Consider the following 26876-nt stretch of genomic DNA (forward strand, 5'->3'; position numbering starts at 1 on the left):
TTTCTATCCAAAACCTTCATTGGTAGAATCCACATCACTGTAAACCTGACAGATGGGTAGCTCTTGCGTTTTACTTTTAAAAAACTGAATACATCTTATTCTCGTTCTAGACTGAAATGAGTAATGTGTAATTCTGGTGGGGTCCAAAGTAGAAAATAGTGGGCAAAGATAATATGAATGGGAAGTATTTTAAACGTTAAGTAAATGTTCTGCTCTGTGAATATGTAAGTTATAGTATAAAGATTCTTCCTCCCCATTTATTCCCCTTAAAATAGTTTACAATTGGTAGATCTATATATATATAAAAAGATATATATATATATATATATATCCAAAATCCACCTAAATCTGCTTTATTAGCGCATACTACTCACTTAATGCTTAAACTGGACCTGGCTTTACATTCTTAATGTATTTTACTTATTCTCTTGAAACCGAATCTCCTTTTGCTACTTAAATCATTTATGTATATCTGGTAAATTATGACCAAATTTGTTGTTAGATTGCATACAGTAAATTGAAATATACACTTGGTACACTACAGAATTGTTGTGCTTTTTGTTCGGGTTATATTTTTTGGACAAAATTTTACAGTAGACATATTTAAACTTATGTTGGCCTCAGATTAATTATTTGGATCTTTGGTCAAGTCTTTTAATAGCGTGTCTCAAAGTGTTGTCTTATGTTGTTGCTTGTTTCGAAATACGCTGTCTCTTTAGCATTGTCAGGATTATTTTATTGGAATAAGCAGCCAAAACCTGAGCATCTCAGACCTCTATGCTAGAATCTATAATTCTCTTGGTCAAGTGAAATGTTAATCAAAAAGTCATTTAGAATATGTCTAATCATTTGACTTCTGAAAAAGGTTTTCTTACTACTTTTATAAACCAGCGCAGCAGTTCTCCTCACACTTTTGGTTTTGAAGTCAATTTTAATTTTTAAATTGCTTTCTGGAAAGTGATTATACATTTAGAGTAAGGTACAAATTCTCCAAATACTTTTGGCTCTGATCATGTATAGACATCTTGGTTTAACAGTAGACAAACTAAACACCTTTCAGTCATGTATGTCATTAGCACTTTTTGTTAGAGAAGTTTGTGTATCCAGAAATTCTATGCGTGTGCTTAAAACATAACCTAATGGCCACTTTTTCTAAAACTTCTATGCTCTTGTACATGGTATTACACTCAAGTCTTGTATTTCTTTGTCCATGATTATAAGCCATTTGAAGAAAATTTCTGATGGCCACTAAATGGTGGGTACATGTATACAATTCTTGTTTGTGCTGTTGAAAGATCATGTGTAGAATATAGTCTAGAACTAGCATTGCTAAAGGGTGCCATCCATGCTCCCCTCCCCTCAGTGCAGTTATATGTTAGCACATGCCACATAACCAAAGGCCTGGTTAAAACTAACCCTCTACAGCTTCTCTAGAAAATGAAATAATTTGATTCAGCGTATTGAGTAGCCTGACGAAATCTACCCTCTCCAGAGTCATTTGAAATTATTTGCACAAGAGTTAGTGTCCCAAGAGCTGTAACTCCCCTTTACCCCATTTTACATGTTTTCCAGGAACTATTGTGTGAAGACAACTTGGATATCTAACTTTTTGCTTCCTCCCTCTAGAGCAGGGTGTCATTAATTTATCAACTGCTGTCCCTTTGTCTAAGGCAATTCAGTGTGGAATCATAATCTGGATGAAGGAGGTTTCTAATTTTACAATGGTAATGGAAGTTCTTACTGCCAATAAGGATACAATGCAGATTCCATTTGTTCACTTAGGACTAATGAATTCATAAAACATTTCCTGTCCACTTGTTGAATGTTGGTCACTGAAAGGGCTTTAAAAAATACCTTGATGCCATTCTCTGATTAGCTGAGGATATGCTAATGACTACTTTCTTTTTAGACTGCGACTGAGGTCTATTTTTATTCATATCTGAATATTATCTTTGTAAGAATATGGCCTAAACAAAATTTATCAAGTGGCACAACATGCAGCTTTTAAATTTGAGCAAATCTTCTAGAAATATGAGTTAAAGTAACAGCAGAAAAGAATGACTGCTTCCCAGAGTTAGCTCATTGATGCTCTGTTTGCTGTTAATATATTGGAGAATTCTTTCCATTTTTCTTTCTGCAGAATAGATGCCGTATCGACTTGAGATTGCAAACTGTTGAGGTCACAGGACAAGCTGTTAACATGGCTGTGCAGAAAACTGAATTCCTTTTCCTTTTCAGCAATCTGGATAATGGGAAAAGACATGTTAATTTTGAAACAGCAATAAAACTCTGCTCAAAAATCATTCTTTATCTTTGACTGCTGACTGCATATATAAATATGTATAAAATGGTTGATGAGCATTTGACTCACTGAAAAGTTTGATTTGCAAAAACAACAACAACAACATGCAGTAGTTTTAGCCCATAAGGTGGTGGTGGGGATGTTTACAGTCTTGCACTACACAATCATCTATATTGAGTGGTCAGTCCAAATGTAGTTCTTCCGAAAGCGTTCCGGGTAAGTAATTGGTGGTTCTACATAAGACACATGCCTTCCTCTCCGCTAAGTATCTTGTCACTTACTACAATGTGGCACCTTAAACACAACACCAATTTGTGGCATACAATGTATCTGAAGAAGATTGCTCTCGCCTTTGAAAACTTAAGGTAAAGGTAAAGGTAAAGGTACCCCTGCCCGTACGGGCCAGTCTTGACAGACTCTGGGGTTGTGCGCCCATCTCACTTAAGAGGCCAGGGGCCAGCGCTGTCCGGAGACACTTCCGGGTCACGTGGCCAGCGTGACATCGCTGCTCTGGCGAGCCAGAGCCACACACGGAAACGCCGTTTACCTTCCCGCTAGTAAGCGGTCCCTATTTATCTACTTGCACCCGGAGGTGCTTTCGAACTGCTAGGTTGGCAGGCGCTGGGACCGAGCAGCGGGAGCGCACCCCGCCGCAGGGATTCAAACCGCCGACCTTTCGATCGGCAAGTCCTAGGCGCTGAGGCTTTAACCCACAGCGCCACCTGCTACAATAAATGTGTTCCTTTTTAAAACACTACCAGAGTTGTTGCTGACCAACATAGTTATAACTCTGGAATTTATTGCCATTGTTGTAGTTACGGACTTTAGATTTTCTTTTGGGGTGGGAGAGAACTTACCAACAATGGAGTTAGTAATTTGGACATATCTCCAAAGAACTTTTAGCCTCCCAACAACTTTGTGACATAAGGGTGTGAACCAGGGGGGAAAGAGACTTGTGTCAGACTTCTCATATTGAGCAGAATTGTAGAGTTGGAAAGGACAATGAGGCACTTATCTAGTCCAATACCCTGCAGTGCAGAAATCTTTGCCCAATGTGGGGCTAGAAGCCATCACCCTGGTGTTAAGGGTCTCATGCTCTACTGTGTAATGACATAGGTCTGGATTCCTTGCAAACGAGGGCAGTAAGACTAACCTAGGGAAAATGAGCCTTAACAGTCACTTCACAAAGGTAAATCTCTATTCTTTATCAAGGAATGCTGAATTCTGTGACTATTATGCCAATTTTATCCGGATTTTCCTAATCATGGGGAGTGGAAAAGTTAGGTACAGCACTGATGTTGATACCTCTGACACCTGGATGTCCTGCTGATTATCTGGTTTCTGAGTTTTAACCAAGTGTTGCTTACATACTTCAAAACTGGTTCAGTTTGCAGGTCCATGTAATGCAGCATTGTTTCCCATAGTGGTGTACCAGATACCTTTGGGAAGCCCGCAGCATAACATTATTTTTATGATTTACTATATGTACCGCTCCCAGTGGTTTGACTTCACCCCCAAAGGTGCACTCCTCCATTGTCTCCCAAGACATACTGATGCCAACAACTAGATATATTGGGCACTTTTTACAGTTAAGTGTCTCAAGGCAACTTACAGAATATTACAACTAAATAAAAAAGCAATAAAACAAGTCCTAAAGTGCTTATGCAAGGTATATATAAAAAGAATAAATACCATCCAACCCACTTAAAAGGATCTGCCATAAAAGGATGAGCCACAATGTTACCTGCCAATTTAATGGCCAAAGGTCTGGCTAAATAATGTTTTTGCCTGGTGGCTTTAAAGTAGACAGCCATGTTGCCTGGGAGAGTATTCCAGAAGTGGGAAGCCACCATTGGAATGGCCACTTCTGTGACATGAAGGCTTCTCCCAAGTCTTTCCCAATATCTGGTACTGAGTGGCATCCTTTCTGTGGAACTTCCAGGCTCAAAGAACCATCATGACTAAGTGGCTATTATAAACTTGATGTGATTCCTTGACAAACCATTTTGGGGTCAGAGAGATATAATGAATAGATGGCCACATTTTGCATGTTTTCTGTTGAACAGCCATTTGAGGGGTGTTGGGCTTTCTCTGAGTAAGGAAATACATACGCCTTTGTCTTCACTAAAGATAGTGAAGGGGAGCTAAAACTTTTGTGAGAGCTGAGAGTTCTGCAAATAACAGGTTCTCTCAGTTGCCATTGATAGGGGGATCAAAACCTGTCAGTAGAAATGAAGTAAGACAGCTCCTTCGAAAACAGACTTCTACTCAATATGCTGATATATTGGAGTTTAGTTCAAGGGAGAAGGTGCAGTTCCCATTAGGGTTGTAAGGGACAGAGTGTGCTGTGGCAGTGCAGGAATGGCAAGTCCTACAACTCTACTGCCTCCACTTTCATCCTCTCTCCTAGCCTTGACAACTAGTGGCTCAACTGCAGTCCCTCTGGCCTTAAGATGCTGCTGGTGCATGCTAGGTTGGCCAATGGAAAGGTGATAAACCAACTGTAACGTAATCCTGGAAGAATTTGCCAAACCTATGGTTAACTGATCTGGTGGGATGAAGTGATCAGTGTAAAATCTCATCGATGTGGTTAGGTGCAGCTGAGAGTGGGGGAGTCAGAGTGGCTTCGGCCTATGACAGTATGGGTAAACCCTTTGCTCCTCCAGGTGTCCCATCAGCGCTGGCAAACAGCCAACAGGCAGCGATAATGGAAGTTTTTGTTCAGCAACATCTGGAAGGCCACAGGTTGCCCACATCCATGGGATAGCTGTCGGTAGAGCATGAGACTTGTCATTTCAGGGTTGTTGGTTCAAGCCCCCTGTTGGGAAAAAAGATTTGGTCCTGTCCAACTCTACAGTTCTATGATTCTTTCGGGGCCATAAGGATTCCACTACCCTTGTCAGATGCCCTGTGCCAACAGTCAGTTTTGAACCTGGGATTGGGGGCCCTAGATAGGATGGGGATTTTCTTGGCGTACTGTCCATGCTACTATCAAGTTTTCCTGCCCAAACTGATGGGCATGGTCTTTGAGGTGGTGGTAGTGGTGACTTCTAAGGCTTTAGTCTTGGGACTTGGAACATACATGCTGAGGCTGCCTTGTCCTGTATGGCATAAGATGAATACCACACACCTCTCAATATATAGACCAGCGCATGCATCGGGACATGAACTGAACTTTTATCTTCTGTACTGGTTTAGGGGACAATTATGGGAGGAGCTAGAAACGGCTCAGTAGTCACAGATTATCTGAACATTTGACCTATTAGGCACTCCTAGCCCTTGCAGGGATTTAGATGGGTTTCCTGCAGTTTAGCTGGTAGTTCTACTGAGGCCTGACCTCTGGGAATGGTGAGGTGACCCAGGTGATCAACAATCACTCCTAAGTATATTCACCCAAATTGTAGTGGCGCCTTGTTCTGAGCAGCTGAGGGATATGAAGCAATTGGGTTGACAACTAGAGCACAGGTGGCAAAAAATAAAAAACTGTGATTAAGCTCAGGTAAGAAACTTACTCTGTGATGGTGGCAAAGATATCTTACTTCCTGGCCACCAGGAAAGCCAGCAGAGGTTTTTCTGAGGGGTGAGAAGCCTGCTTTCTAGGCTTGTGGCATCAGCTAGAACCAGCAAAAGGCCAGCTGTAACCAATTGGCATAACATTTGGTAGGCAAGATCACTTGCATTCATTCTGACTTGGATGCCATACTTTTGATAGAGAAGGAGTTAAAGTGGTTTGAGCCCTTTAATTGATGCTGGTTTTATATGGCTAAAATAAGTTGTCCTGGCAAGTGCACAAATACAAATGCAGTGCTTTAATAACAGCAGCAAGCCGTGACTTGGCAAGTTCTTATTTGCTCTTTTGCTTGCACACAGTCTCACAATTTGGTCAACGTCCTCCAAAGTGAATAAATTACAGCAGCTTCCTAACAAGCACTCACACCTGGAGGTTGTTACATTATCAGTAGGCTGGGAGAATCCTTGATAAAGTCACATGTCAGCTCCTTTCCTCTCCTCCACAATGAGATCGTTTTTGTCCTTTTATTTTCCACTTCCACCAAAGGTTCACTTACATTTTGCAACGGTAAGTATAAATTACATTAATATCCTATGGCTTTTTAAATGTGTGGGGGCGGTGGTTATTGGTTTGTTTTTGTTTTATGTATTGGGGGCTTTCATTTTGTATTTTTCTGTTGTGAACCACCCTGGGATCTTCAGATGAAGGGCAGTATACAAATTTAATATATAAAAATGATGATGTTGGCAAATTCTATACTCAAAGCAATAAGAGCTCTCACATGTCTTGTCTGCCTGCTAGTTTTATATTCCACACTTCAGTTTTAACTCTCACCTATATTTTTATTTAGAATGTACCTAATGCTCATATATAGCACTGTTTCACATGGATGTAGCCAAGTGGGGGGGGGCAAGGAGCAGCTGCCCCCCATCAAGTAAAACAATAGAAATAACTAACTGACCAATCATGTTGGTTCTGTCCCCCCAACAAAAGTCTGGGGTCCCCCTACGCCCATGCTGTTTTAGATTTTTATTTTGTAAATTGCTTTGAAAAGTTTGGTACCTTCTTTAAAGGTGGTATACAAATGTGGATTTTTTAAAGGGACATAATAGATGCTCTCCCTGCCCCTGATATAATGCAGTTGCAATGGTATCGATAGTAGCTTTCCTTCCCTGGCAAAAAAAGCAGTTAGGTGGAAGATTTTGTCAGGAGTGCAGCAGAGAAAGGGTTATTAAACACTCTGTGATGCACCACAGTCTCAATTCTGATTCTCCACCCCCCGCCCCACCCTGTCCAGCTGCTATGAAATACAATCACACACCTCACAAAGTGGTCTAGGTTGTGGCCTGAGGCCAATGGCCATTCCCGTATTTTGTGCCGGTGCATGTGTTGCATGAAGAATTAGATGGAGGTGGAAGCTCACTTGTACTGGGAGTGTGGGCTATAAAATAAACGCTGTTTGAGAAGTGCACAGATAAACTTACCTCTTTATGCAAGTGAGCAATGTGCTCTACCAAATGAGTCTTTTCTCTTTGCAGCTTGGAATTTTCCAGTTGAACTTTGCCACGTCTCTTTTCTAAATCTATTAGCTGCGACTGAAGCAGCTGCCCATTCTGATCCATAGATTTCCTTTCTTGCTGGAGGTGAAGTACCTATTTACCAATGGCTTCTATTAGCATTGATTAATGTCTAGGCATTGCTCTAATTTTAATTCCCCCTGCCCTGATAACTCACTGTAGCATCACAGGCTTCCTGTGCATGGGATTAAGCAAGTGTGTTTAGAAGAGAGCTGGGGCTACTGCTATAATGCCAACCTTTTACTTAGCAGTGGGGTGTTCTTTCAGGCTATTGTAACATTAGGACAGTTGCTTTTCTCTTAGGGTTGTACTCAAATATTTTACTTGGAGCAGATCCATGGAAACCAATGAACCTAAGTCATAACCATTAATTTCAGTGAGTCTACTCTGAGTAGGGTTAACAGCGGATACAATCCTTAGTTTTGGAATATACAGCCCATTTAACTGTGTAACCATTACTTAGTATGTAGAATCAATGAGCTGACCAGATACTCAGTTGCTCTAGAGGGATAAGTACATGTGGTCTGAAGCACTGTTTTCATGCATCTCCCGTTCTCCTTAAATTACATTTCTGTACTTAATGCAGGAAACATGCTAGGCACTGATTGGAAATTAAAATGATATTTCACAGCCTAAAGCGTATCTTCTGTGATGAGGTATTTTGGGCCACTTGCCTCCTGGTAGAAATCTGCATGGGATTTCAAGAACCAGGTTCCTTACCCAGCAAGGCACAAAGCAGGTGTTGCCAATCTATAGTCAGTCACCAGACTTACTGGTGCACAGCCAGTGGCGTAGCGTGGGTTGTCAGCACCCGGGGCAAGGCAAGTAATGTGCGCCCCCTAACCCGTGGATTTTAGCACTCGAGCAGAGAGCTGCGAGTGTGAGCGGCCCCCCCCCAGATGTTGCGCCCGGTGCGGCTGCCCCCCCCCTGCACCCCCACGCTACGCCACTGTGCACAGCTTTCTCTAGTAAGACTGCATCATCAACATCACCATCATTGTGAGATTTCTTGCCTGTCCTTCACCAGAGAGTCCCAGGTGGGGTTACAACAATTTAGAAAAACAGTATTAAAAACTCTGGTAGTAAGCCGTTGACTGTATAGATACACAAAATCATATTTCAAAGGAGCAAAGTGGCCATTTGGAATAAAAGGGAAATGGCTGGTGCTGGATTCATTGCAAATTTTGTGTCAGATCAACACCATGAGCACAAAGTTTGATCCCTGGACAATATTTGTACAAATATTATTCTAAATTGCTGCATCCAGCACAATTCTATTTGGAAAGTTGCTATTATATCAATAGTCAGGTCCCTTCTTTTCACCTTCAAAAATGTGTGAAGTGCTCTAATTGCAGCAAGCTTTACATTCTACCAATGCAGTTGACTTAAAATATGTAAGAGTGCAGAGACCTGCTCCTGGACCTTCGAAACTCTCTGTCTTTCGTTCTGAAGTAGTGTCTTCAAGTAGGTAAGCTCCCTCTCTAATTGCCATTCTCTCTCTCTCTCTGATGCTAGCTCGGACGCTCTTCTTGAATGGGACGTGCTCTCATCCTCTCTCAGCTGTTTCTCCTATAGCATTGATACGAGTTAAGAGTGTACATTAGCCAAAACAGTTATGCAGTAATAAACGAGGGACATGGTACACATCCTTTTGCCTGGGATGCTGCTATTTCTCTCCCATCTTACAGCATTGCTTCAGTAAACAAGTCACATACTTGTTCCTTTTCCTAGCCTCAAAGACCTACTGATTCCTTAAAGCTAAGAGTGTGCCACATCACACTGGTGAATATAGAACAGCTCCAGGGATAGAGTGCAGAAATAGCTTTCCTTATATTCTAACCCAGGGGTGAGGAATCTGTGCCCCTCCAGATCTGTGACTACAACTCCCATCTGGCTGTTGGCCATGCTGGCTAGGACTGTTGGGAGTTAAGGGTTTGACAACATCTGGAGGACTATAGGTGCCTGCCAGTGTTCCAGTCTAAAGGAGCTGCAAGCTCTTTAAGGCTAGAGTGCCACCCATGCAGGGGCATAATGCTTTATAGTAGTGCCACTGGGGCTCCATTTTGCCATCTCTTGTGAGAAGGGGGAAGAGCATGCTGTATACAAAACAGATGCAGTTTGCTGTTGTTCAGTTCAGGGCAATTGTTAACCTCTCAACAACAGCAGCAAATTGCATGCCTGTGTGAACTGGTACAATCTGAAGATATATGGGACATACCCTTTTGGGTGTTTTGTGCTATAGTTGCACATTTTAGGAGAAGTCCCATGCTATCTGCTTTTAGCACTTACCAGTCTGGGCACACTTATGCCCTGTCTTAGGGAGTTGCAATAGGTTCTCTGGTTCTGCAGTATAAACTCATTGATCTGTTGATATAGAGGCTTTGCATTCAAGAAGACTACAGCCACGCAACTGCTTTGTGTATGACTAGCTTTGTCCTGTTTTCTGACATTTTCTCTGCTGCTGTGCAAGCAAGTCATCTGCTTCATTGCCATTGCAGAAGCATTAATTAGTTGCCAGGTCATATTCTAGCCAACTTATTGAAATATTTCTTTGCTACGAGAGATAGCACAGAGTTCTGCTGCTATTTCCAGCTACTTGGCCATAATAAGATGTATAGCAGGCACCCCCAACCTTTGGCCCTCCAGATGTTTTGAACTACAATTTCCATCATCCCTGACTACTGGTCCTGTTAGCTAGGGATCATGGGAGTTGTCGGCCAAAACATCTGGAGAGCCGCAGGTTGGGGATGCCTGATGTATAGTAAGGGAAAGCTGCTACAATGCCAGTCTTGGGCCCTGGCAGAAATCCAGGTATAGGCTGCACTGGCCATGGGACTTGTACATCATGTTCAATGAGCTACTGCCTTGTTCTGTTTGTTTAGCTTCTGTAGCAAAAGCATTCTAGCAAAACTATTCACATCTATTTTATTTGTTTTTAATCTGTGCCTTCCCCCCCCCAACCAAAAACAACGACATAAAAAACTAATATTGAAAATCTTGAAATGGAGCTCACCTGTTAGCTTTTTAAATCTTTTTCTAGATAGAAATTGAAGACCAAGAGCTAATATGTTGAATACTAGAAAAATACTTACTCTGCTCAGCTGCCTAGTTGCTTTCAGCACTTGAGCTTGTAAGAGGCCATTTTCCCTTGTCAGATGCCCACAATCTTCTGACATCTTGTCACGTAAATATTTGTCCTCATCAGCTGAAAGCTCTTTTTCCTTGAGGACTTGCCTTAATTTTTCACTCTCCTCACTAAATGCACATAATTATAGATATTGGCTCATATGGGGTATTCTCAATGCAATATTTTTTAAAAAATTATATATGACAATCTTATAATGCCCTTGCTTTATAAATCTGGGGAGTTGTATGGCCATTTCATGCACACCAGAACTGTAAGCGAAGTCTGCTTGTACTAAACAAAAATTGCTAGCCATTCATAGCTGTAGATTATTATGAGCTTTAGGGATAATCCCACCCTTCAGTTTAGTAGATCTTCAGCATCTAGTTCTCCGATATATTAGCCAAAAGTTCTAATGGTTCACCATCTCAAGCACAACAGTAAATCCTGTGAAGATGAACCACTCTTTAATAAGTTGTACAGCCACGTTTTCATACACAAGTCATTGGTCAGCCAAGTGAGAATGGCAGAGGCTCAATAGTTATGAAAATTTTAAAAGACAGGGAGTTGTTGTCTGCCTACCTAAGTTCTTTTGCAATGTGCTGCTGCATGGACTGGGAGCCGATAAGTAATTTCTCCTCTAGTTGATGAAGTAATGCCTGCAGCTGTAGGCATTCTGATCTGCTTTCTGTGAGTTTTTGTTCTGTAGCTTGGTGCTGCTGAATCTGCAGCTGAAGCTGAATAAAGCAGACTGTGAAAGCAAACGCTGAACATTCTGTGCCCCCACCATGTTTTATTACTCTGATCATTAGAATTGATTACTACTTCTAGTGAGAAAAAGGTTCAAATACAGAAGGATTTTTTAAGTGATCTGTTTATAATACAATAAATACACAGTTGCTACCCACTGGTTACACAGCGTTGAGATGACTTCTTCCAAGCAACAGGCTGGTAACTGGGATATTGCATTTTCCTAGCACTGGATTTGTTTATTTTGTGCCTTAAAGGTAAAGGGACCCCTGACCGTTAGGTCCAGTCATGGCTGACTCTGGGGTTGCGGCGCTCATCTCGCTTTATTGGCCGAGGGAGCCGGTGTACAGCTTCCGGGTAATGTGGCCAGCATGACTAAGCTGCTTCTGGCAAACCAGAGCAGCGCACGGAAACACTGTTTACCTTCCCGCTGGAGTGGTACCTATTTATCTACTTGCACTCTGACGTGCTTTTGAACTGCTAGGTTGGCAGGAGCTGGGCTGGGACCGAGCAATGGGAGCTCACCCCATCGCAGGGATTCGAACCGCCAACCTTCTGATCGGCAAGTCCTAGGCTCAGTGGTTTAACCCACAGTGCCACCCGCGTCCCCCATTTTGTGCCTTGGGAGCATGCAATTCTTCATTAGCTTCCTGCTGGCATGACAGGTAACAACTTGCAGCCTTGGATGTCGTTGCACATCTCTCCCTCCACACCAAAAGTCTCTTCCAGTAGGTCTTGGATGAGCAGAAGCTGAGCTGCATCTTGACCCGCATTAGCAACATACTTGAAAAGCTCTTTGCTTATGGGCATTTAGTGCACCTATTGACTAGTTGTATGTGATGTGCCATCTATGCTTGCAGTAATTTTGAGCTCCTGGAATAAAAATAATGAGGATGCAGCTCTTCAGGTACATCACTGCAGTGCTCAGCTGGCATTAATTTAGCGCTTTTGTTATGTGCAAGCTAAAAAGGTATATGAAAAAGCCCTTGAAGTGAATACGGCTTCCAGAATACGGTTTGAGTGAGATCCAGCAATAGTACAAACAGGGGCCTGCTGGCATGACAACGGGGCTTCGGCTTGCTCTCCCCACCCCCCAGCACACCCACAAAACCTGCCCCAAAGGGCTGGAGGACTCTCTGAAGCAGATTTTGGGGGGGACATAGGGGACTGCAGTGAGGAGGAGAGAAACTGAAAGTCCCATTGAACAAGTATATTCCTGTTGTACCAGTTGACGGACATCACTGGATGCCACTTTTTGCATTAGAGTTTGTGGTAAAGAAAACAGGATGTATTCAGTGGTGTCATTTGATTTAGCTGGGTCCAGTGTTTTATCTCTTGATCATTCAGAAGAGGAGGAGTAGGAGGAGTTTGGACTTGATATCCTGCCTTTCACTCCCCTTCAGGAGTCTCAAAGCGACTAACAATCTCCTTTCCCTTCCTCCCTCACAACAAACATTCTGTGATGTGAGTGAGGCGGAGAGACTTCAGAGAGAAGTGTGACTAGCCCAAGGTCACCCAGCAGCTGCATGTGGAGGAGCGGGGAAGCGAACCCAGTTCACCAGATTATGAGTCCACCCCTCTTAACCACTACACCATGCTGGCTTAACAGCTTAATGTGACAGCAATTCCTCATATCCAGAACATTTATGAAAGATGGGTTTATTATGAAGTTAGAATAGCTCACCTGAGATTCCAAAAGATGGGCCTCGTGCTCTTTTTCCTTCACTGAATTTGCAGTGAGCTGTATGTTTCTCTGAATTTTTAGCAGTTCTTCTGCCTTGTGCGAAACATTCTGAGTGGAGATGTCAGCCAGTTGCTTCTGTTTTGTAGCATCCTCTATTAAGGCCAGCTTTTCTTTAGCATTTGCATCTGCAGGAAATTATCAAGTTCACTCCAGCATTTAAAATCTTTACTATCTTCCCATAAACTTCAGTTTCTTTTTGCAGATAACTTTTCAGGTGATATATGTTTTAAAAGACATCCAGATATTCTTAAGGTAGTTTTTCTAAGAACCATGCTCAGCGGGGTATGTCCCATTTTGTCACTTGAGGTGAAACAGGAAGTGCCCCCTTGCCTTGTCACTGCTGCCACCACCTATCTCCTCCTGCTACTGCCACCGCTTGCTCTGCCACTGCAACACACCCTGCCACTGGCAATTACAGGCAATATTGCACTGATTTTGGCCTCTGGTGGAGATGGACAGGGCAGGGCAACAAAGGGCATTCCATCTAGGGGTTTTCTGCCACCTGAGGCAGCAGTCCCACTCCGCATAATGGCTGGGCTGGCTCTGACCATACTGAACAGGATACATGTCCCTTTGAGCTAAGGGGGGCTTATTTCCAAATAAAGCATGCTTATGATTGGGCTGTGAGATACTCTGATGTACAGCCCAATCCACAGTTTGGCGTACAATGTCATAACAAGCAGTATTTTAGGTTGTGGCAGCTGAAGAAGCCCAGCAAGAAGTTTACAGCCTGATAACAAGGAAGCCATATACAAGTTATGCCTATTCATATACATGCAAAACCTTAAATATTTGTGTAAGCTTTCAATATCCCTAGTTCTTGAAAGAGAGCTAGGAAGATTTAAGCCAGGACTGTAAGTCAGTGTTGAGACATGTATCAGTTTTGTTGTAAAAAGGTATTGAGGGCAGTGGTAAATTTTGCAAGGGGGGCATATTCTAGAAACTCATTCTGGAGTGAAGTTACCAGTGAAAAAGAAAGGCATTTGTGCCTTGATCCAGTGGAGGTTGCATGGGAAAAGGGTAGTGCCACACTGTGTTGGAAAGCAATGTAGCATCTGCACTCAAGATGTGTACAGTAAGCCTGCAACTTGCACACATTTAACTTGTGCGCATAGTTTTACACACTTGGCAACTTTTTTAAAAAATGGAAGGGAAGCAGGCATCCAGGAAATAAGACTTTGTCCATTCCACCTGCCATTTTACCCAATGGATAGTGCTTAAAGTGGATGAACTGAAGATGTATCCATCATTAGTATAGTTGGAAGTTAGCCTCTTCCATAAGAGAAGTATCCTAGCTGTATACAAAAGCCAAGCTAGCATTAGTTCATTATTTATGAATGTATCTTGATTGTAAGAACAACTACTCTTGGAACATTTCATTATTACCCGATAGTATTTGAAGTCTTCTGTATATTGCACGGATTTCAGCTTCAACTATCTTGGTGCTGTTTTCTTTCTGTACAGTTTCTATTTGAGCTGTGTTTATTGCAGTCTCTAGTTCCTTTAAAATATACACTGTAGGTTAGCATCATGCAAATACAAATGTGGAAGACAAATGTTGAAGCCAAATAACAAATTAATCCACAATTAATCTACAAATGATCATATAATCTAGACAGCTAGATGCAAAGATTCAGCTCTGCCTTTAATAAATTTGTTGTGCTTGTGACTTCCAATCCAGCATATGCATTGCTCTGTCTGGACTGAGGTAATGAGGCTGGAGGTATTTATGTATTTTTAATGAATTTTTATGCACTATGGTCCTCTGAAAGACTGAGATTGCACATCAGTGGACAAATGGTACATTCTCAAAGTAGTTCAAATGCTGTCGCATTGAGCAAGCTGACTGCACTGAAACTTGCGTTGCATGTAATCCGCAAGTGAACTTTTAAGTTTCAGTTATGTGATTTCTGATTGTCTCTCCGTCTAGTCAATATCTACTTGTTTTAAATACTGGTAGAAGTATTCTGCATTTTATTCATAAGAGCCAGCTATGCTGCCTTGCCAAAGTGAAAATGGCTAGGAGCATTTAGAAGGTTTAACTGGAAGATGGGTTATGTTGAGACTGCCAGGTTTTTTTTGTTTAGTTTTTTAGAATATTTATTAAAGTTTCAAAAAAGAAATAATACAATGTAAAGTGAAAACAGAAAAAGACAAAATAGGAAAAAATAAGAAGATAACAAAAATACAGAAAAAGAAAAATACAAAAATAATTAAAAACACATAAGATTTCCATTACTTATCCTCTTTTAACTTATTTTCCAGACCTCCTCATACCTCCCTTTCTTGTATTCCAATTCAAATTGTTAATTCATCAAATCCTCACGATTAGTTTATACTTATTTCTAAACCTTATTTTTCATATCTCTTAAGCATTACAGCTGGAAACCACTTAATTTCTGTCCAACATCATCCTAACATTCATTAATTTTACAATATTTCTGCAAGTAGTCTTTGAACTTCTTCCAATCTTCTTCCGCCGACTCTGCCAGGTTTATTTTGAATAGGGTATTTGGTCCATAACGGGAGGTTTTATGCTTACATCTAACACCTCTGTATACTATTAAGGTAAAGGGACCCCTGACCATTAGGTCCAGTCGTGACTGACTCTGGGGTTGCGGCACTCATCTCGCTTTATTGGCCGAGGGAGCCGGCGTACAGCTTCCAGGTCATGTGGCCAGCATGACTAAGCCGCTTCTGGCGAACCAGAGCAGCGCACAGAAACGCCGTTTACCTTCCCTCCAGAGCGGTACCTATTTGTCTACTTGCACTTTTGACGTGCTTTCAAACCGCTAGGTTAGCAGGAGCAGGGATCGAGCAACGGGAGCTCACCCCGTCACGGGGATTCGAACCGCAACCTTCTGATCGGCAAGTTCTAGGCTCTGCAGTTTAACTCACAGCGCCACCCGCGTCCCATCTGTATACTATTAGTGTACAGTTAATACCTATTCCTAAGTGACGTTTCCTATATAAATGCAGTGACCATGCAACTGTGAGAACAAATTTCTGTGAAACAAATGTGAGCCTGACCATGCATCAAAACTAATTACTCTTTGTAGTAAAATGGACTGAAAAAGACACTGATTCAAAGAACCACGTATGCATGCTTGAAGTGCTTCTGTACATACACAGAGACTTCCCATATCATTTTGCTTGAGCTGGGCAGCCCCTCATGCCTTCCTAGATCTCACACTGGAAGGGTCTCTAAGTCTACATAAAGTGGCTTTCTGGAGGACACAGGGACCTTCTGTAGGAAGGGAGTTTCGAAAAAGCCCTGTTCAAGCTTTCCAGGCCTGTAGGTTAGCTCCTTGAGTCCCGATGACAGTTGACAGATTACAAATTAGCAGTTGTTTACAAATAGAATTCATCCAAAGGCAAGAAAATTTTGGGAGTTACCTTTATTTTTTGCAGTATTTTTTCAGCTTCTCTGGTAACTTGGGGTTGGACACTTGTAGCCTTTTTAGCCCTCTCCCTAGTTTAAGATGGATAATTAAGGAGCATTTGTTTGAGATGTTGGAAGGTCAGTTCATATGTTTTGGAAATAGCAATCACATTAACAATCCTGTATGCAAATTTGAGGAGGGTAGCTGGGGAATGGGTACAATCCTAAAGTAAGCTCCACTGAGCCCAATGGGAGAGTTAAACATCTCCCATTCTAATCACTCACATGTCTTGCTATTTGCCTAGTTTACTTAATAGGTATTAAAAGTTACATATAACCCTGGGTGAAAGGAGAGTTGTGTATAGTGAAATAGATGTTAGTCATGACATGTGGCCTTGAATAAGTCAACAAAGAGTGACTCATGGGTGTCCTGGCTGGTAAAAGCAGGAAACTGCTTTTGTGCCTAAACTAGCATAATTGACATATTTGTGTTAGAAGCCTTTCCTGGCTAGTGCCTACTTTAGCAGGTACACAAAGTGTTAGCCTCAGAATAGCAGACACACATATAAAGGGGTATAGAAGACACAACTACTGACAATAACACTTCATGCATATGATGTACTGGCATATTCCAGGCCTGTTCTGTGCCTAGTTTTTACTAGTGGAGGGGTTCCCAAATGGTGGTCTGTGAGCTTCATTCAGCTGGTCCACAGTATGTGGTAGTGGTACCCTCCCTGTGGAACACCGTCTCTTCAGATGTCAAAGAAGTACACAACTATCTGACTTTTAGAAGACATCTGAATGTATCGGGAAGTTTTCAATGTTTGATGTTTTAGTAAGTTCTGATATATGCTGTGAGCCGCCCAGAGTGGCTGGTGAAACCCAGCCAGATGTGCAGGAGTAAAAATAAAATTATTATTATGTCTGCATTTTAAAACAGTACATATTTTAAATCAGATTTTATTGCTTTTATACTGCATTTTGCTGCATTACAGTTTGAATTCAAATTATAAAACAATAAAAGAGCTACAATTTTCAAAGGGGGTGAATGGCCAATTCCTTTTCCCAGGACGCTGTGGAAACTGTAGCTCTGTGAGGGCACCAGGGTTGTCCTAACTGCTCTCAGAAGCCTTCACAAGCTACAGTTCCCAGGAATGCGGCATGCTGCTGCTTTGCAGATGGCGCTTGAGAGGTGTGCAAATTTCCAGTCATTCTTTTATTAGGATAATGAAAAAGGTTCTCTGTAGGATAAAGTTAAACATAAAGGAACTGCCTTCTCTCTCCTTGCATGGCTTTCCAGTGGCACTGAAAATAATTCTGGCAGATACGTTGTGGCCTGTTTCTGAATAGGCAGACAGAGATCTGACTTCAAGCTGTCAGTATGAAGAACATAAAAGGAATGCAGTACTTTGCCCCTCAAAGGATGGCCTTCCATATTCCTGAGGTAAAGTAGAGATGAAAGACTAAGCTCTGGTTGCCAGAGACTTAATATGCTGCCAGCTAAGCTTACAGCTAAATTTCTTGTCTGAGATAAACTGATGTTAAGAGAAAGGGTTTCACAGTCTCTGTGAAGCCAAAAGCACTCACAGCTGGTCACAATTTGCCTCTCACAGAGGGAAAAGTCTGTTACTATAGTCAACCCTGCATATGTTTTTGGATGCATTCACTTATGGAATCAAGGGCCAAAAAGCAGGGTCCATTTCACATGCATCATCAAATTGTGGTAGGCATTACTCCCCCCTCTAGTAATACGCTTTTAAATATGGTTAATGCCACCATTTACTGCTTGTGGCATTAACCATATTTAAAAGTGTATGTGAAATAACACTTTTAAATTTACCACGGGTTATTTAAGATGTGGATATTTATTTTGAATAATTTAGGCTGGAAACCTCTGCCAACTTACTTGGAACTCGGAGGGATTTACTTCTGAGTAGACATGTATAGGATTGCAGTGTCATAGAATTGTACAGCTGGAAGGGACTCTGAGGATCATAGCTGGGTTTTTCCCTGGACACACATCCAGGGTGGATTTGATTTAAATCAAATCAGTTTAAATCAAGATTCAAATCACTAGTCAGTAAGACTTGATTTAAATCATTTTTTTTACAGAAAGACTCATTCTTGCTGATATAACCTTAATATTTACAACCAGATGAAGGTTTCATTTTTGGAATATTAAATTTTCAGAGTAGTTTTTACAGTTATATCAAAAGCTACTGATTTGGTTATACTATTAGAAATACATAGACAGATAACTTATTAAACCTCACAATAATTTCATAATTAACTGCTTATATTTGGACAACTTTTCTGCTGTACTTTATTGGAAGGAGAAAAATGATCATTTCCTTAATAACAATTTAAATGATTTATTTCACTAAAACGACAACATTATAGCATATGTATCCATGTTTGTTAACTGATGTGGTTAAACAATTAAAAAAAACCACCTTAGACTGAATTTTAGCACACATGAAAAACTTGAAACAAATCCTTATTTCCTGATGAATAACCTTTGGACTATAATGTAACTTAAATAGAAAACTATCTTTAGAAAGATTTTCCCTTCAAAAGCATTTTATTTTTAAAATCTGATTTAAGGCTTCGTGAGGTCCGGCGACACCCGAGTAGGAGGCAGCTGAGTCGCTGCTGAGTCGTCCCGTGTTTTCTGCCTTGTCAGCCTGGGCTCCGGCAACAAGATGAGTATTGGCGGCTTGGATCAGAATGAGGAGTTCTACCAGCAACTGTGGCTGCAGGAGCTGTATGGCAAGAAGAACGAGGAAGGCAGTAAGGACCCTTTCACATACATGGACCCAGCGGACGGGACGCAGTATGAGTGGGATTGTGACAAGAAGGCCTGGTTCCCAAAGGTTACTGAAGATTTCCTGGCAACATATCATGCTAACTATGGCTTTCCCACTGAAAGTTCAGATAATTCACCTGTATCTCTTGCAAATACTGAATCTAAAACTCCTGCAGACTCAAAGACTACCAAGGTCCAGCAGCCAACAGATCCAAAAGCATATCAGGCAACAGATCTTCAACCGAAAGGAAAGAGAATAAAACCTGACGCAGGATGGTTTCATGTTGAAGAACAGAGAAACACGAATGTCTATGTGACAGGTTTACCACCGGACATTACAAAAGATGAGTTTGTGCAGGTTATGTCAAAATGTGGTATTGTTATGCGTGATCCGCAAACGGAGGAGCCTAAAATTAAACTTTACAAAGACAAAGAAGGAAATCTCAAAGGAGATGGGCTCTGCTGCTACTTAAAGAGAGAATCTGTTGAACTGGCATTACAACTTTTGGATGAAAATGAAATTAGAGGCTGCAAATTGCATGTGGAAGTTGCACAGTTTCAACTGAAGGGGGAGTACGATGCCAGCAGGAAGAAGAAGAAATGCAAAGACTACAAGAAGAAGCTGTCTCAACAACAAAAACTGCTGGATTGGAGACCGGAGAAGAAAGATGGCAGCGTTCGAATGCGGCACGAGCGTGTTATCATTATCAGGAACATGTTCCACCCAAGCGATTTTGAGGAAGATCCTTTAGTGCTAAACGAGATAAGAGAAGATCTTCGGACAGAATGTGAAAAGTTTGGACACGTAAAGAAAGTCATTCTATTTGATAGGCACCCAGATGGTGTTGCTTCTGTGTCATTTAAAGAAGCAGAAGAAGGAGATGTCTGCAAACAGGCACTCAATGAGCGATGGTTTGGTGGACGTCGGCTCTCTGTGGAGACCTGGGATGGTGTAACAGATTACCAGGTTGAGGAGACTTCAAGAGAAAGGGAAGAGAGACTGAAGGATTGGCAGAAATTTTTAGGTGGTCCAAATTCAGAAATGCCGAAAACAGCATGTGACACAGATTCTGGGGTCCAGCTTCCAGAAGGCATTCAGCCATCTAAAGTTAACAGTGCATTTGAGGGTGGCCCAAAGGATGAAGCAGCTGAGAGAGGAGATAATGGCAAGGGTACCAACGAAGATGTCACAGCATCCACAGACAGCAGCGTTGCAGGCAGTGACGAGGAAGCAGAGACATCTTTAACTCATTTGTAAAAGCATCTATGTAGGGTAACCTCTAAACCTCAGTTATCCTGTGCTTCAAAGTAACTGCAGGCAGCATTCAAATGAATATGTATGCATTACCCTATTGAGATATCAGTGTGTTTTTGAGGTGTTTCATTAAAAGTAACATTTAATGATCATCTTTAAAAACATATGTTCATCTCTGCTGCTGTCCAAGCTGTGTGTATGTGTCCATAAGTTGCCAAGAGCCTTCTGAATTGAGCAGCTGTCTTGCATTATATCTTTGCTTGCCAGTGTTCGAAGTCCGTAAGTGTAAGCAGGTACAAACATGCGGTTCCTATTAACTACACAAGGACCTTTAGAATTAGAGGTATGAATGCTTATAATTTTTAGCTCCCAATTTTCTAAATGCCCCAATCTTTGGGTGTTCCAGTACTTATCTGGATGAGCTGGATTTCCTGATACTACACACTAATAAAATAGCAGATCACTGAGAATATATTACAGAATTGGCACCCTGTGCATGTAGCTGGGGAGTGGGAAAAATAATTATCACCTGCAATTAATAAAGATAAATGTTCTGAAAGTGCTCTCCTTGGATGCAAAGTTTTAGATGACTGAAGATCCCCATTCATTTTAATTCATTTTAAATCCTGATGAGATTAGGAAAAATGTGTAAATAAGACTAACTCTGATCTCTGTTTTTAAGTTTTTAAGTTTTTGATGATGACTTCATATTGGAAGCAAAGCAAGAGCTTGTGTGGTGGAAATGTGATATTTTTCAAATTACTGTGTTCAAATGTAGTTTGGTTTCAGGCATTTGTCAAGGGTGATAAGCATATGGAGCCTGTTCTTTTTGTATACTTGGTTTAACTACAGGAGACTACAAATGAAATTGTTTTGAGATTCCCTCTCAAAATTATTGCTCAAATTTTTAAAGGCAGGTGTGTGTTTACAGATACAAGCCATTCAGAACTAGCAAACATTTGTCTTCAGGTTTTAAATGTACCTGCCTTTCCAAATGTTGAATATAAAATTATTTTCCGCTATCATTTTTAACAAGATCTATCAAATCAACTGCACTAAAAACCACCAAACAGTTACTATTTTTAAGCTCAGATCAGACATAATGAGAAACCATAAACTTCCATGATGAGAATGAGCAGCAGTGGGCATCTTCCTCTTAATATTTTATATTTGGGAATATGAGATTGTGTTTAAAAAAATTAGAGAGATTAAATTTGCATCACACTCAAAAAAAATCCGATTTAAATAAAAAAAGATTTAAATCAAAAAGATTTGATTTTTTTATTTTTAAAAATTTATTTGATTTTTATCCACCCTGCACACATCTCATTCAAAAGTAGTCAAAGCCTAAAAATGGAAGGATGGAGGCTCAAGCTTTCCTCAAAGGTATTACTTCAGTGCTGTCCAAACTTTTTTCAAAGACAGCCAGATTTAATGAAGTGAAGGGCCGTGAGGGCCAACCAAAGGGCCAACCAAAGTTGTTGACCTTTTTTTTTTTGGATTGAAGTTGTTGTGCTTTTTAATGATTTTACCCCAAAGTTGTTGAGGGTTTCTTAGGATTTCACCCCAGGAAATAAACTGCCACAGAGGCTGGATTGAACCAACCAGCGGGCCAGATTAGGCCCCCAGAACAGACTTTGGACATGCCTGTATTACTTTAAAACCCCATGTTCAAATTTCAGCAACCCAAGGCACTCTTCCGTATTGCCACTTTACAACATCCACAATGAGGGATCTTGTATTCTCATCTGATTCTGAGCCCTGTTCAGCTTTCTTTTCATTTCCTGATTACTAGATTTCAGAGGATAGCATGCTTTCTGGAGTGGCTCTATGTCAGGCTTCCTCAACCTCGGCCCTCCAGATGGTTTTGGGCTACAACTCCAATGATCCCTAGCTAGCAGGACCAGTAGTCAGGGATGATGGGAAATGTAGTCCCAAAACATCTGGAGGGCCGAGGTTGAGGAAGCCTGCTCTATATAATATTGGGGCTGAACCAAAGAATTGTGCTGCTTGAGGAGGGAAATCCAAGCTGACCACCTTTCTACAATCCCACATACCATGTGAGTTACAATCCAGCAGGAAGTTGTCTTTTCCATTCCTCTCACAACAAATAGACACCATGCCTATTCATACACAAGAATGGATGGACCATTGGTATGACTTAGTCTAAGACAGCTTCCAATGTTCTTAACTCTACCTAGCTGAAGCTGCTGCCTCTCCAAACATACAACAAAAATCGTGTTCAGGTTACAGCAAGGAAAATTGCAAATTTGTATACTGTCCTATTAACAGAAGATATGACACGTGTTTTCTAAATAAAGGAACATGAAAATATTTTTGAACAAGTAAAAAAACAAAAAGGCTTACTGATGTATAAATAAAACCAATGAATGACAGTTTTCCAAAAAAAGAAAGACTGTGATTCACAATATTCCAGTTTCCTAAATATTGTTTGTGGGGTGAGTGTGTGTGAACAGTTCAGAGTTTTCATAGCTACTTCTACTAAAACAGTATTACTTCAAAGGATATAGATATGACGTCTCACATTCCAGTAAGCAGACTTGTTTTTGCAAATTCTTTATGTACTCTGCTTCAATCGCGCCCAGAGAGTCCATTGTGCTGGTGGTGGGGGGTGTAAAGGTGAAACAAAGCATAATTTGAAACAGCACAGGTAAGGAAAAAGCAATGGGTGGTATCATCCCATCAGTGCAAGAATTTCCATTTGCGTAATGAGACTCCTCCCCTCCCATGCTCCTCAAATCTGGTCCAGAGGTTTAAGCGAACTCCCAGAACAGATTTAGGGGGCACACAGGACAGCACATTTTTAACATACAAAGGGGGGGGGGAGTTCCTCCCTAGTCCTCCTGAATTCCCTCTCTTCCCAGTTATGCCTTTTCAGTTCTGCTTGGTCCTGGCTTACATCTGGACAAAACAAAATGCAAATTTCAATTCTGTTTGTGTTCTCCTCTAGACTCTGTGATTTAGGATTTGTCCCTCAGTTTTAAGCAAATCCTGTGCCTGCGTAGCCCATATGGCATAAATGGGCCTGTTACTTTAAGGAGATTCAAGCATTCAAGCTCTTGGGTATGGACTTGGGTGGGAGGAGGGGAGGCTGGGCATTGGCTTTGAAGACCTGGTAAGGCAAATCGGAATCATTCTTCAATGAAGTAATTGTGACCCTGCATTATCTTATACTGGATGACATACAGATAAATATTACAACATAGACAGTTACAGCACAGCTAGTTAAAGCACAGCTAAACATCGCTCTGGATCGGTCCAGCCTATTATGATCCCTGGCCTGCTGTTGTCCACTTTTTTTCCAACCAGGGACAGGAGACAACGTCAGCCTGTTCCAGAGATTTATGTTAAGCAGGACTTTTGGAGTTCTTTATATTTTTAGTTAGATTTTAAATGCCAAGTTTTTTTACGTTGCAGTATTTCACTATTAAAGTACATGCTTCATGGCATTAATTTAATGAAGATTCAGAATCCCCTTCTACGTTATTCTATAGTGTCCATGCTGAGAGCCAGCATGGTGTAGTGGTTAAGAGCAATAGATAATTTGGGGAACTGGGTTCACGTCTCCGCTCCTCCACATGCAGCTGCTGGGTGACCTTGGGCCAGTCACACTTCTCTGAAGTCTCTCAGCCTCACTCACCTCACAGAGTGTTTGTTGTTGGGGGAGGAAGGGAAAGGAGAATGTTAGCTGCTTTGAGACTCCTTTGGGTAGTGATAAAGCGGGATATCAAATCCAAATTATTCTTCTTCTTTCTCCTCCTCCTCCTCCTCCTTTGGAGTTGATTCCTGCCAGTGAAATTTCATTTTATAAAGGCTTGAAATTGGGGGGATGCAGAGGGAGTCCTATTGTGCAAGCAGAAGCCCTTGCGCTAACAGGAGGCTTCCTTTAGATGCAACCCGCTTTTTATTAATTTTTACACCTTCTGCAATCTTAGGAGTTTTGGAAAAGCTTCCAAATCAGTTTATATTGCCTTTCTTCCCCCAGCCCCCAGTGTCACATTAAAAAAATGGCAAGCCAAATGTCAAAGGTATTGTTAATTAATTAATTAATTAATTAATTAATTTAAATTAAATTAAAATTTGTATACCACCTTGCATTATTGTTGGGGGGGAAAACTTACTTCCAGGAAGAAAGGTAACAAAATTCAAGGTGGGGTTTTTTTTTTTTAATAAAAAAAAATTGAAGCCAAGAGACAGGTCTGTTGTTTGTTTGATTTTATCTATTTTAGTAAGTTTACATCCCACTTTATCTTCAAAAAGAAACCAAAGTGGTTAACAATAAGGAGAGGATACCAAAGACCAATATACAAAAATTACCAATCAAACTAATGGGAAGAAGAGTGATGTGTATTTGTGTGTTTATTAAGCAAGTTGAAAGAGATGACTGCAGGTCATGCAAGAAAATAATAATGACACGTTGCATGTTGTATAATGAGGCCATCCCCATCTTTCAATGTGGATTGGGATCCTGATATTCAGCAGATTTCCCATTCAGTGGCAACAACATATGCTTGTTGTAGCAAAGCTGATATCATAGTAATAGCCAGTAATTGTTTTCAGAGTGCTACAGTGGGCATTTTGCTGAACTATAAATGAGCCAGATGAAAAATAGATTTGGGTAGAATGTTCATGTTATCTTGTTGAAGCGTTGTCTTATCTTTATATTCCAGGTAGGGTGGATAACAATCTTTAATGTATTAATGATGCTCCAAAATGCAGGGTTCCAGTCGCTAGCCTGAGGCTTCCCTCATAGGTCTCAAGGTAACTGCTTTATTTTATACTCACATAGGATCAGGTAGAAATCAGCTTCTTTGTCAGAGACTGAAATGTTACAAGTATATTTAAGCATTTTCAATAGTAAATACAGATAAAATGTCTAACTCAAAGGAACCCCTATTCTCACCTCCCTCGTCTCCATCTGTATATATTATTCACACTGAAACAAGTTATTAGACCAATATTGTATAAATATTGAGATCAGTTGTAGGCATTAAGCGATATCATGTCCACTGTAATTATTTAAAGCTAGTCCAAGTCCTGTATAATGTAATGGGTAAAGTGTGTGTGTGTGTGTGTGTGTGTGTGTGTGTGTGTGTGTTGGGACACCTTTGCTTCTACCTGCTGTGCAAATTCTCCACTCAGCATGATTGGAGAACTGGTTAGAAGCAAATCCTATAATCTATATTTGGGGGGGAAATGAAGGTATTATTATGACTGCATGACCATTCCTTTAGAATTAGCTCTTACCTTGCAATTAGGAAGCATTGTTGATGCGATTATAATTACTGTTGGGGGGAGAAGCTGAAATAACCGTTTTGTTTTAATTAAAAATGTATTAAAAACATGGTCAGCTAAAAAGACCAGCTGCATAAAAGTTTAATGTGTTAGGCAAGAACCACTGTGCCCACTTTACCTGGTCCAACTGAACCCACTGGGATTCGTGGCTGAGTAGGCAGGCATTGGATTGCACTCTTTATCATTTATCCACAAGATGTGCCTTAAAAACCATTTCAGCTTTGCCAAAAAAACTGAGGCAGCAAGCTAAAGAAATGATTTAGAAGATTTCTCTTATGTCCGACTTGAGGGGGGTGGGAAAACGACCCTCAAGGAGTTAAAGAGGCGTGTGGACCTTTCAGCTTCGCTTTCTGCTGGCCAGTCTCTGGAAAACCCATCCAAACTCCTTGCCCCGCGGGGAGGTCGCTCCCTTAGAGCCAATCCTCTCTATATGCAGAGTATTCAGATGCAGATCAGCCCTGCCAGATACACTTACCTGCTCACATCGATGACTCCTACGAGGGCGAAGCTACTAAACGCTGTGAAGCCCAACTCTTGGTCCAAGTTCAGCGCTGTTTGCTTGCTTGGCTTCTGCCGCTGCTATAGAAACCTTCCCTCCTCCTCCTCCTCCTCCTCCTTCTCCTACGCAGACTCTTTGAGAGGCTCGTCAATGCAGACGCTGTCCTCTTCTAACTCTCTGGTTCCCAAACTTTTCAAGCCACCCCCCTCCCCCCGTTACACAAACAGCCCGCAACCCTTCCCTATAAAGAAACCACCATTATTCAGAATAGCGGGTTGCACGACTCACTAAAGAAGATAATAATACAATGAAATGCAAAACAGGAACTATCAATTGCACATTTATTCAAAATCCAATTAAAACTAGTGTTATTCAACAGAACAGATGAACTTGACCTAGCGATACCAGTTTTTTTTAAAATTCAAGATAACGATAGAAATATAACTGAAAAAAGAGAGGCGGGTTATTGGTTAGGTTTTTTTTGTTCTTGTTTTTCTCATATATTTTGTGTTTTTATATTCTTACCTTGTGAGCTGCCCTGATACCTGCTGATGAAGGATGGTATGCAAATTTAATAAATGATGATGATGATGACAACAACAACAACAAT

The 26876-nt window shown here is 41.1% G+C and overlaps 1 protein-coding gene across 1 annotated transcript; it reads right to left on the reverse strand.

The window, feature by feature from the left end:
• Positions 1-2074: 2074 nt before the first annotated feature.
• On the reverse strand, positions 2075-26342 carry LOC307219529 (uncharacterized protein; the record flags this gene model as incomplete). Its single annotated transcript, XM_079982788.1, has 10 exons — positions 26243-26342; positions 22981-23070; positions 16405-16483; positions 14395-14509; positions 12949-13133; positions 11097-11251; positions 10483-10645; positions 8801-8959; positions 7298-7465; positions 2075-2242 (listed from the first exon to the last, which is right to left on the reverse strand). The coding sequence occupies exons 2-10, from the start codon at positions 23064-23066 to the stop codon at positions 2075-2077; spliced, it is 1278 nt and encodes a 425-aa protein (XP_079838914.1). The 5' UTR covers positions 23067-23070; positions 26243-26342.
• Positions 26343-26876: the final 534 nt, after the last annotated feature.

Source organism: Podarcis cretensis, assembly GCF_951804945.1.
Source record: "Podarcis cretensis genome assembly, chromosome: 7".
Lineage (NCBI taxonomy): Eukaryota > Metazoa > Chordata > Lepidosauria > Squamata > Lacertidae > Podarcis > Podarcis cretensis.